This window comes from Cetorhinus maximus, chromosome 36 (genome assembly GCF_964194155.1).
Source record: "Cetorhinus maximus chromosome 36, sCetMax3.hap1.1, whole genome shotgun sequence".
Taxonomy (NCBI): Eukaryota; Metazoa; Chordata; class Chondrichthyes; order Lamniformes; family Cetorhinidae; genus Cetorhinus; species Cetorhinus maximus.
The window spans coordinates 6082627-6095177 of record NC_135914.1 but is presented as its reverse complement, the minus strand read 5'-3'; the positions used below and the strand labels follow the sequence as shown (position 1 = coordinate 6095177).

Sequence of the window (12551 nt, the reverse complement as noted above, 5' to 3'; positions counted from 1 at the left end):
CTGGTTGGAGCCGGCACTGTTTTTGGCGATGCATTGGTAAATGGCTTCATCAGACGAGGTGATGCGGTTTATAATCAGCGTGCTGACAGGGAGAGACAGAGTTACAGTCACTCAGCATAAATCCCACTCCAAAATACCTTCAATAACATTCCAGCCCAGGGCACTGACTCCCCACAGGAACCCTGTACCCCCACAGGAACCCTGTACCCCCACAGGAACCCTGTGCCCCCTCAGGAACCCTGTACCCCCACAGGAACCCTGTACCTCCACAGGAACCCTGTACCTCCACAGGAACCCTGTACCCCCACAGGAACCCTGTACCCCCTCAGGAACCCTGTACCTCCACAGGAACCCTGTACCTCCACAGGAACCCTGTACCCCCACAGGAACCCTGTACCTCCACAGGAACCCTGTACCCCCACAGGAACCCTGTACCCCCTCAGGAACCCTGTACCTCCACAGGAACCCTGTACCTCCACAGGAACCCTGTACCCCCACAGGAACCCTGTACCTCCACAGGAACCCTGTACCCCCACAGGAACCCTGTACCCCCTCAGGAACCCTGTACCTCCACAGGAACCCTGTACCTCCACAGGAACCCTGTACCCCCACAGGAACCCTGTACCCCCTCAGGAACCCTGTACCTCTACAGGAGCCCTGTACCCCCACAGGAACCCTGTAGCCCCAGACACTGAGTGTGTGAGTGGGCTGAGGACCAAGGGAGTGTCACAACCTGAGACACTCTAGGTCAGGCTTATCAAACCTGTTTTGGCGGGGGAGGGGGGGGAGTTTCAATTTTTTTGTTTTGTGGAGCGGGCGGGGGAAAGAGGGAAGGGAGTGCAGGAAAGCAGGGAGAGAGTGGAGGAAAGGGCGGAGAGAACGGGGGAAAGAGGCAACAGAGCAGAAGAAAGGGCCAGAGCGGGGGGGAAAAGGACAGAGCAGGGTAAAGAGAGGGCTGAATGGGGGAAGGAGGGGACAGCGGGGGAAAGCGGAGAGAGAGCGGGAGAAATTGGGGAGGGAGCAGCGGAAAGGGGAGACAGCGGGGGAAAGCAGTTAGAGCGGGGAAAAGAGGGGAGGGAGCGGGGGGAATGATGAGAGGGAGCGGATGAAAAGGGACAGAGAGCAGGGGAAAGGGGAGAGCAGGAAAGCGGGAGAAAGAGGAGAGAGAGCAGGGGAAAGCGGGGAGGGAGCAGCGGAAAGAAGGGACAGAGCGGGGCAAAAAGCAAGGGGGAGATCCAGGGAAAAGCCTGGCCCCGTGTGCCCCAGTCTCTCCCATATTTGCTGCAGCTGCTGCTGGACTCATTAGTGACAAAGTGCCAAACACAGGAAAGGAACAGGCTGTGACTGGAGGTGCAGGCCCTTACAGGCTGTGACTGGAGGTGCAGGCCCTTACAGGCTGTGACTGGAGGTGCAGGCCCTTACAGGCTGTGACTGGAGGTGCAGGCCCTTACTGGCTGTGACTGGAGGTGCAGGCCCTTACAGGCTGTGATTGGAGGTGCAGGCCCTTACAGGCTGTGATTGGAGGTGCAGGCCCTTACAGGCTGTGACTGGAGGTGCAGGCCCTTACAGGCTGTGACTGGAGGTGCAGGCCCTTACTGGCTGTGACTGGAGGTGCAGGCCCTTACAGGCTGTGATTGGAGGTGCAGGCCCTTACAGAAATCTTCAACTTCACTGACTTGTCTGAGTAGCATTTTGATTAGTGGCTCCATGGGACACCTAGAGGGGCTTCGCGGGCCACAATGCGGACCACCTGCTACTGGTTGGACAAGCCTGGTCTAGGTGACTGATCTCAGTCAACAACCTCGTCTAAATAACACTTGGCATCTGATAGAGCCTTGAGTTAACATCTGGATCTAGCTAATGTCCAAGCTGCAGAACAGGAAACCAGAGCAAACAGATACTTGTACTGCCCTGCCATTCTGGTGCAGACCATTTGATATGTTAGTAGTGAGGTCTGGGTTCCCAGAGGTAAAGCTATGTTTCTCCCCCGTAACAGATGGAGACCAGTTACTGTGCTGACCTGTTGCTGTGGGTCAGTTTGATGTTTTCACTGGGTGTTGTCAGCACATTGCCATTTTTCAGCCAGGTCAGGTGTGGCTCTGGGACCCCCTGGGCCACACAGGTGAAGACAGCTGTACTTCCTGCTGGTTTGCTGACCGATTGTGGCCACTGGACAAACTCAGGTGGTGCTGTGGACAGAAGCAGAGAGTGAGTCAATGGCACAGGACAGGGGGCATAAAACAGCAAAGAGGACAACTTCAAACCTGTTCAGGTTATCCCTTCCAACCCCGTCATGCCTGACCCCGACCCCCATAACTGACCTAGATACATGACTCCTGACCCCAATACCTGAGCCTGACCCTAATAGGGCTGGAGAGGAACTTGGAGTGGGAGGGGAGGGATCCAGTTGTCGTCATCCACGTTGGTACCAATGACACTGATAGGACTAGAAAGGAGGTTCTGCTGAAAGAATTTGAACAGTTAGGAGCTAAATTAAAAAGCAGAACTTCCAAGGTCATAATCTCAGGATTACTACCTGAGCCATGGCCAAACTGGCATAGGGTAAATAAAGTCAAGGAGTTAAATGTGTGTCTCAAAGATTGGCATGGGAGGAATGGGTTTCAGTTCATGGGGCACTGGCACCAGTACTGGGGTAGAAAGGAACTGTTCTGCTTGGACGGGCTTCACTTGAACCATGCTGGGACCAGTGTCCTGGTGAACCGAAAAACTAGGGCTGTAGAGAGGGCTTTAAACTAAATAGGTGGGGGGAGGGTTTCGGAGAAGGGATACGTAGGCTTACAAAGCAAAAGGATATGGCAGCCTTGCAGGGCAGCTATTTAGGTAAAATACCCAGGGTGTGACAGGAAGGGACAGAGTGTACAAACATAAAAAAAGCAGCAAATAGGGTCAAAGGGGGAAAAATGGTAAAAAGGCAAAATTAATGGCTCTTTACTTAAATGCACGTAGTATTCAGAACAAAATTAATAAATTAACGGCACAAATAGAGGTTAAAGGGTATGATCTTATAGCCATTACGGAGACGTGGTTATAAGGAGATCAAAGCTGGGAACTAAATATTCAGGGGTACGTGACTTTTCGAATGAACAGGCAGGAAGGAAAGGGTGGTGGGGTAGCTTTGTTAGTATGAGATGGAATAAGTGCAATAGCAAGAAATGATCTTGGATCAGAAGATGTGGAATCCATATGGGTGGAGGTAAAAAATAACAAGGGGAAGACACTGGTGGGAGTAGTCAATAGGCCCCCTAACAGTAGCTATACTGTAGGACAGAGAATAAATCAAGAGATAATGAGGGCATGTAAAAAAGGCAGCACATTAATCATGGGTGACTTTAATCTTAATGTAGATTGGGAAAATCAAATTGGCAGAGGTAGCCACGAGCAAGAATTCATAGAGTGTATTCGAGACACTTTCTTAGAACAATATGTTGTGAATCCAACCAGGGATCAGGCTGTTTTGGGTCTGGTAATGTGTAATGAGGCAGGTTTAATAAATGATCTCAGCATAAAAGATCCCCTAGGAAACAGTGACCATAATATGGTAGAATTTAGTATTCAGTTTGAGAGTGAGAAACTTGGGTCAGAAACAACTGTGCTAAACTTAAATAAGGGTAATTACAAAGGAATGGGGGCAGAGTTGGCTGGAGTGGACTGGGAAAGGAGTTTAGCAGAAAAAATGGTTGATGAACAATGACAGACGATCAAGAAAATAGTTCATGGCTCACAACAAAAATATATCCCAGTGTGGAAGAAGGATTCAAAGAAGAGGATAAGCCAACCATGGTTAACCAAGGAAGTTAAGGATAGTATCAAATTGAAATAAAAGACATACAATGTGGCAAAGATTAATGTTAAGCCAGAGGATAGGGAAAGTTTTAAAAACCAACAAAAGATGACCAAAAAAAAAAGAGGGAGAAAATAAACTTTGAGAGTAAACTAGCAAGTAATATAAAAACGGATAGTAAGAGATTCTTTAAATATATAAAAAGGAAGAGAGAGGCCAAAGGGAACATAGACCCCTTAGATAATGAGGCTGGGGAAATAATAATGGGGAACCAGGAAATGGCAGAGGAGTTGAATAAATACTTTGCATCAGTCTTCACGGTAGAAGACACTAATAGCATTCCAATACTAAATAATCAAGGGGAAAAAAGAGGGAGAGGAAATAAATACAATCGCTATCACTAGAGAAAAAGTACTAGAGAAGCTAATGGGGCTAAAGGCCGATAAGTCCCCTGGACCTGATGGGTTGCATCCTAGGATATTAAAGGAAGTAGCTGCAGAGATAGTGGATGCACTGGTAGTAATCTTCCAAGAATCCTTAGATTCTGGAGAAGTCCCAGAGGATTGGAAAACTGCCAATGTAACACCCTTATTCAAAAAGGGAGGGAGACAAACAACAGGTAACGATAGGCCAGTTAACTTAACATCTGTCACTGGAAAAATGTTAAAGTCTATTGTAAAAAATGTAATAGCAGAACATTTAGAAATGCATAATCTAATCAAGCAGAGTCAGCATGGCTTCATGAAGGGGAAATCATGCCTTACAAATTTATTAGAATTCTTTGAGGAGGGAACTAGCAGGATAGATAAAGGGGAACCAATAGATGTAATATATTTGGATTTCCAAAAGGCATTCAATAAGGTACCGCACATAATGCTACTTAATAAGATAAGAGCCCATGGTGTTGGGGGTAGTGTATTAGCATGGATAGAGGATTGGCTAACTAATAGGAGACAGAGTTAGGATAAGGGGGGCATTTTCAAGATGGCAACCTGTAACTAGTGGAGTGCCACAGGGCTCAGTGCTGGGGCTGCAATTATATACAATATATATTAATACTTGGATGAGGGAAGTGAATGTTTGGGGATGATACAAAAATAGGTGGGAAGGCAAATGGTGAGGATGACACAAAGAGTCTACAGAGGGATATAGACGGGTTAAGTGAGTGGGCAAAAACTTGGCAGGTGGGATATAATGTGGGGAAATGTGAGGTTATGCACTTTGGCAGGAAGAATAGAGGAGCTGAATATTATTTAAATGGAGAAAGCTGCAGCACAGAGGGATTTGGGGGTCCTTGTGCATGAATCATAAAAAGCTAACATACAAGTTCAGCAGGTAATAGGGAGGCAAATGGAATGTTGGCCTTTATTTCAAAGGGAATGGAGTATAAAAATAGGGAAGTCTTGCTAAAACTATACAAGGCACTAGTTAGATCACACCTAGAAAACTGTGAACAGTTTTGGTCCCCTTATCTAAGGGAAGATATACTGGCATTGGAGGCAGTCCAGAGAAGGTTCACTAGGTTGATCTCGAGTATGGAGAGATTTTCTTATGAGGAGCGGTTGAGTAGGTTGGGCCTGTACTCATTGGAGTTTAGAAGAATGAGGCGTCTTTATTGAAACATATAAGATTCTTAGGGGGCTTGACAGGGTGGATGCTGAGAGATTGTTTCCCCTTGTGGGAGAGTCTAGGACCAGAGGGCATAACCTCAGAGTAAGGGGTCACCCATTTAAGACAGAGATGAGGAGGAATTTCTTCTTTCATAGGGTAGTGAATCTGTGGAATTCTTTACAGCAGAGGGCTGTAGAGGCTGGGTCGTTATGTATATTCAAGGCTGAGATAGACAGATATTTAATCAATAAGGGAATCAAGGATTATGGGGAAAAGGCAGGAAAGTTGAGGATTATCAGATCAGCCATAATCTGATTGAATGGCAGAGCAGACTCGATGGGCCGAATGGCCTACTTCTGCCCCCACGTCTTATGGTCTACCTGACTTCTGACCCCAATACCTGACTCCCGACCCCAATATCTGACCCCAATATCTGAGCCCTGACCCTAATACCTGACTCCTGACCCCAATATCTGAGCCCTGACCCCAATACCTCAGCCCTGACCCTGACCCCAATACCTGACTCCTGACCCCAATACCTGAGCCCTGACCCCAATACCAGATTCCTGACCCTGACCCCATTACCTGACCCCAATACCTCAGCCCTGACCTCAATACCTGGGCCCTGACCCTTGACCCTAATACCTGACTCCTGACCCTAATACCTGGGCCCTTCCTGCCCAGGGCGGGGGTGGGCACAGCAAAAACCTGGTGGTGCATTCATTCACTGAGTCACTGGAAGAGTAGGAACCAGAGCTGAGAAATGTTTTCACAATATTAATTGAAAGTAAGTAAATCTCCAGCGCTGGTGAGGATGAAATTATCAGTGACAGCGTGGCTGAAACATAGTCCCACATCCTGCCTTGCTGTGCTGCCGAGGTTACTTTGAGGTCAATAGATACAGTGGACTGAGCCAGAGCTGTCCATATGTTATAGTCAGCAGGCTGGGAACGATGGGAGAGAATTACAGCCACTAACACTGGCATCAGCATCGACTGCAATTCCCAAACTAAAGAGTGCTTCATCATGTGCCTTTGAACACATTAACTTCACCCTGTCTCGAGGGATCTCTGTGTGCCTTTCAGCTGTGCTAGATGGGCAGTGCTAATTTATTACTTTTAACCAAATGCTCACAATCGATTCTGGTCACTGTGGCCCCCTTTCAATTCTCTAAGCCTTCACTCCAGACTGCTTGTATGACAAAGGAAGTCAGCAGACAATAGGGGCTGAGGAATCTCTCCTCCCCGAACTCGCCCTCCCCCAGCCCGCAGTCCCCATTATCTATTAGCAGGGTGGAGAATGGGTTTTGTCTGGCTATTCTTCCTTTCCAAACAAGTTCAGGGTGCAGAGGGCAGTGGGTCGCGACCTGTCCCAGGGACTCTGTTTTGACACACTCCGGTGAATCCTTTGTGTCCTGGAGTTATCCCAGATGTCCGGACAGCTGCTTGTGAGAAGACTTTGGGCTTTTATTTTTTAAAAATTAAAAGAGGGCAGTAATGGTTGGACTGCCCCTCTCACAGATTTTAGCAACTCCACTGACTTTAAACTTGGTAACGCACCCCCACCCCACAAACCTCTCTGACCCAATCTCTCTCTCAGACTTTAAGACACTCCTCTTCTGCTCACCTGTCCGAATAAATATCTCCTTATGCGATTCAGTGTCAATTCTTTCTGACCCATGGTCCTATGCAGCACCTTTGGAAACTATTACATTAAAGGCACTATATAAATGTGAGCTGTTTTTGGACAGCACTGGTACTTTAGGAGGTGTCCATCCACACCCAGCTGTGATTTACACACGACAATACCTTGCACCACCAGCCTGCCCTGGGCTGTGCGACGGACCCGGGTTCCAGGTTTGTTGGCTGCACAAACGTATATCCCCGAATGATGGACAGTGACATCAGAGATCATCAGATTCCCTGTCCCAAGCACCTCGATCCCGTCGACTCCGATCGATCGCCCGTCTGGCACAGAATGGCAAAAGGAAACCACTGATTAGAGACTGGGCGAGAATTACGAAGGCACAGGGAGTGGGCTGCGCGCAGTCCGGGAGTGAGATACATGCAGTCCCGGGGTGAGTTATTTGCAGTCCAGAGCGAGTTATGTGCAGTCCCGGAGTGAGTTACGCGCAGTCCCGGGGTGAGTTACGCGCAGTCCCGGAGTGAGTTACGCGCAGTCCCGGGGTGAGTTATTTGCAGTCCCAGAGCGAGTTATGTGCAGTCCCGGAGTGAGTTACGCGCAGTCCCGGGGTGAGTTACGCGCAGTCCCGGAGTGAGTTACGCGCAGTCCCGGGGTGAGTTATTTGCAGTCCCAGAGCGAGTTATGTGCAGTCCCGGAGTGAGTTACGCGCAGTCCCGGGGTGAGTTACGCGCAGTCCCGGAGTGAGTTACGCACAGTCCCGGAGTGAGTTACGCGCAGTCCCGGGGTGAGTTACGCGCAGTCCCGGAGTGAGTTATGCAGAGATCGGGAGCAAGTTACGCAGGGATCGGGAGTAAGTTACGCAGACATCGGGACTGAGTTATGCAGGGATCAAGAAAGATCAGGAGTGAGTTACGCAGGGATCGGGAGTGAGTTATGCAGGGATCAGGAGAGATTGGGAGTGAGTTACGCAGGGATCAGGAGTGAGTTACACAGGGATCGGGAGTGAGTTACGCAGGAATCAGGAGTGAGTTACGCAGGGATCGGGAGTGAGTTACGCAGGGATCGATAGTGAGTTTGAGGACTCTGGGTCTATATTTAGAAGGATGAGGGAGGATCTGATTGAAATTTACAGAATACTGAAAGGCCTGGATAGAATGGATGTGGAGAAGATGTTTCCATTAGTAGGAGAGACTAGGACCCGAGGGCACAACCTCAGAGTAAAGGGAAGACCTTTTAGAACAGAGATGAGGAGAAACTTCTTTAGCCAGCGAGTGGTGAATCTATGGAATTCATTGCCACAGAAGGCTGTGGAGGCCAAGTCATTGAGTGTATTTAAGACCGAGATAGATAGGTTCTTGATTGGTAAGGGGATCAAAGGTTACGGGGAGAAGGCGGGAGAATGGGGTTGGGAAACTTCTCAGCCATTACTGAATGGCGGAGCAGACTCGATGGGCCGAATGGCCTAATTTCTGCTCCTATGTCTTATGGTCTTATGGAGTTACGCAGGGATCAGGAGTGAGCTACGCAGGGATCGGGAGTGAGCTACGCAGGAATCGGGAGTGAGTTATAGACAAGTGATCAAATGAATGATAAACAACAAAGCCTGCGGCCCTGATGGTTTTCCAGCTGTAGGTGGCCTTTTGTTCACATCAAGTCTTCGTTCACATATTCCACAGACTTGGGACTAAAAAGATCTCTGCCTGACTTCAGGAATGCGTGAATTGCAACTATATTCGAGAAGAGAGATAAATCATGCTGTTTAAACTATTGGGGTATTTTCCTCCTGTCCACAGCAGGTGAAATCCTGGGGCTGAGGAGATCATCCCAGAGGGACAGTGTAGCTTTAGACGTCTCCGAGGAACCTCTGACATGGTCTTCGTTGCCGGACCAAACCAAGAAAGATGTGAAGAACAACGTCAGGAACTCTTTGCTGGATTCATCGACCTGACCAAAGCATCTGACTCAGTAACTCACGAAGCTCCAAAAGATTTGAATGTCCCAAGTAACATCTTCACAATCCTGCGGCTGGGTTCACGATGATATGACTGCAACAGTCTTGGTTGGGAGGTTTAAAACAGATGCTTTCAAAATCCGGACTAGTATCAAGCAGGCTGTTTGGTAGCCCCTATACAATTTACTATCTGTCTGAAATGGGCTATTCACCTCAACAAAAATCAATTGCTATCCCTTAAAGGCAACATCAACTACTGCCTAGATGGAAAAATTTTTAGCCTCCATGCCAAAACTAAACTCACCGCCACAGGCACACATGATCTACAATTTGTGGATGACTGTAGTGTTGTTGACCACTCTGCACCATATTTGAAAGCCACTCTCAATCCCTTCAATGCTGCGTACAAGAGAATTCGGCCTGTCCTTGAATGCTGCCTAAACAAAACTCGTATATCCACTCAGCTCCCATCAGTCAAATATTCCACCTCCCGGATATGTTGAGGGACTCTGGAATATGCTGGGCACTTCCCCACCTCTCTCAGGAGGACACCATTGACGAGGAGAATCCAACACCAGATCAGCTGAGCCAGCTAGAACCTTCTACAAACTTACAGCAAAGACCTCCACAAGTCAAACAGAGTCCTGGGGAAAAAAAACAGGTGATCTCAGCACATCCCTGTACTGCAGCCAGACCTGGACTGTGCATCAGCAAGACATGAGAGCGCTAGAGAAATTCCGTCAGCAATGACTTTGCCACATCACCCGGATCCAATGGGAGGGCTGTCCAACAAACGCTAGTGACCTTCTTGAAACCAGCTCCACAAGCATTCAGGTAAAACTGCAAAATCAACTTCAGTGGACTGGACACTGGTCGAAATGTCTCTTCCCCATCAGGTCCTGTTGTCTCAAATCTCAAATGACCAGTGTTCCAGGGGAGGACAAAGAAAACATTTCAAAGATACTCTGAAGCTTCCTTTGAAGTGCAGCAGCATTGAAGTTAATGACTGGGAGGAGTTTGCTACCAATCGTTCAAAATGGTGACAACTTGCCCATCAAACTCTGAGCCCAAACATCTTAATGATGAGGCAGACGGGTAACAGAGAAGGAAAGAAAAAGGAAGCAATTCCTGCACTCCGACCCCACTACCTCTGAGATGTTCTGCCTCATGGGCTCAAAGACCAGCGGGTCAAGATTCGGCCTGTTCAGTCACATGGAAAAAACCATGGCAGAAACTCACAACCCTGAGTATATCTCATTCTCCAATCGAGGAACAGCCGACAACAACAACAGACAGTTCGGGAGCAAGTTACGCAGGGATCGGGAGTGAGTTACGCAGGGATCGGGAGTGAGTTACGCAGGGATCGGGAGCAAGTTACGCAGGGATCGGGAGTGAGTTACGCAGGGATCGGGAGCGAGTTACGCAGGGATCGGGAGTGAGTTACGCAGGGATCGGGAGTGAGTTACGCAGAGATCGGGAGTGAGTTACGCAGGGATCAGGAGTGAGTTACGCAGGGATCGGGAGCGAGTTACGCAGGGATCGGGAGTGAGTTACGCAGGGATCGGGAGCGAGTTACAGGCTGTCCGGGAGCGAGTTACGCAGGGATCGGGAGTGAGTTACGCAGGGATCGGGAGCGAGTTACGCAGGGATCGGGAGTGAGTTACGCAGGGATCGGGAGTGAGTTACGCAGGGATCGGGAGCGAGTTACACAGGGATCGGGAGCGAGGTACACAGGGATCGGGAGCAAGTTACAGGTTGTCCGGGAGCGAGTTACAGGCTGTCCAGGAGTGAGTTACACAGGGATCGGGAGCGAGTTACACAGGGATCGGGAGCGAGTTACAGGCTGTCCGGGAGCGAGTTACAGGCTGTCTGGGAGCGAGTTACAGGCTGTCCGGGAGTGAGTTACTGGCTGTCCGGGAGTGAGTTACAGGCTGTCCGGGAGTGAGTTACAGGCTGTCCGGGAGTGAGTTACAGACTGTCTGGGAGTGAGTTACTGGCTGTCCGGGAGTGAGTTACAGGCTGTCTGGGAGTGAGTTACTGGCTGTCTGGGAGCGAGTTACAGGCTGTCCGGGAGCGAGTTACAGGCTGTCCGGGAGCGAGTTACAGGCTGTCCGGGAGTGAGTTACTACTGTCCGGGAGCGAGTTACAGGCTGTCCGGGAGCGAGTTACAGGCTGTCCGGGAGCGAGTTACAGGCTGTCTGGGAGTGAGTTACAGGCTGTCTGGGAGTGAGTTACAGGCTGTCCGGGAGCGAGTTACAGGCTGTCCGGGAACGAGTTACAGGCTGTCCGGGAGCGAGTTACAGGCTGTCCGGCAGCCAGTTACAGACAGTCCGGGAGTGAGTTACAGACAGTCCGGGAGTGAGTTACAGGCTGTCCGGTACCGAGTTACAGGCTGTCCGGGAGCGAGTTACAGGCTGTCCGGTACCGAGTTACAGGCTGTCCGGGAGCGAGTTACAGGCTGTCCGGTACCGAGTTACAGGCTGTCCGGGAGCAAGTTACAGGCTGTCCGGGAGCGAGTTACAGGCTGTCCGGGAGCGAGTTACAGGCTGTCCGGCAGCCAGTTACAGACAGTCCGGGAGTGAGTTACAGACAGTCCAGGAGTGAGTTACAGACAGTCCGGGAGCGAGTTACAGGCTGTCCGGTACCGAGTTACAGGCTGTCCGGGAGCGAGTTACAGGCTGTCCGGGAGTGAGTTACTACTGTCCGGGAGCGAGTTACAGGCTGTCCGGGAGCGAATTACAGGCTGTCTGGGAGTGAGTTACAGGCTGTCTGGGAGTGAGTTACAGGCTGTCCGGGAGCGAGTTACAGGCTGTCCGGGAGCGAGTTACAGACTGTCCGGGAGTGAGTTACTACTGTCCGGGAGCGAGTTACAGGCTGTCCGGGAGCGAGTTACAGGCTGTCCGGGAGCGAGTTACAGGCTGTCCGGCAGCCAGTTACAGACAGTCCGGGAGTGAGTTACAGACAGTCCGGGAGTGAGTTACAGACAGTCCGGGAGCGAGTTACAGGCTGTCCGGTACCGAGTTACAGGCTGTCCGGGAGCGAGTTACAGGCTGTCCGGGAGTGAGTTACTACTGTCCGGGAGCGAGTTACAGGCTGTCCGGGAGCGAATTACAGGCTGTCTGGGAGTGAGTTACAGGCTGTCTGGGAGTGAGTTACAGGCTGTCCGGGAGCGAGTTACAGGCTGTCCGGGAGCGAGTTACAGACTGTCCGGGAGTGAGTTACTACTGTCCGGGAGCGAGTTACAGGCTGTCCGGGAGCGAGTTACAGGCTGTCCGGGAGCGAGTTACAGGCTGTCCGGGAGTGAGTTACAGGCTGTCAGGGAGCGAGTTACAGGCTGTCCGGTACCGAGTTACAGGCTGTCCGGCAGCCAGTTACAGACAGTCCGGGAGTGAGTTACAGACAGTCCGGGAGTGAGTTACAGGCTGTCCGGTACCGAGTTACAGGCTGTCCGGGAGCGAGTTACAGGCTGTCCGGTACCGAGTTACAGGCTGTCCGGGAGCGAGTTACAGGCTGTCCGGTACCGAGTTACAGGCTGTCCGGGAG

General features: G+C 50.3%; 1 protein-coding gene across 1 annotated transcript in view; it reads right to left on the bottom strand.

The window, feature by feature from the left end:
- The window catches only part of LOC144672209 (immunoglobulin superfamily DCC subclass member 3-like), a 32273-nt gene that overhangs the window by 4315 nt on the left and 15407 nt on the right, over positions 1-12551 (bottom strand). Inside the window, exons 6-8 of the mRNA XM_078534026.1 lie at positions 7222-7380; positions 2021-2189; positions 1-82 (exon numbers count right to left, since the gene is read on the bottom strand). The exon at positions 1-82 is cut by the window's left edge and continues 169 nt beyond it. Of these exons, the coding sequence (XP_078390152.1) occupies positions 1-82; positions 2021-2189; positions 7222-7380 (410 nt within the window). The remainder of the gene's footprint in view (positions 83-2020; positions 2190-7221; positions 7381-12551) is intronic.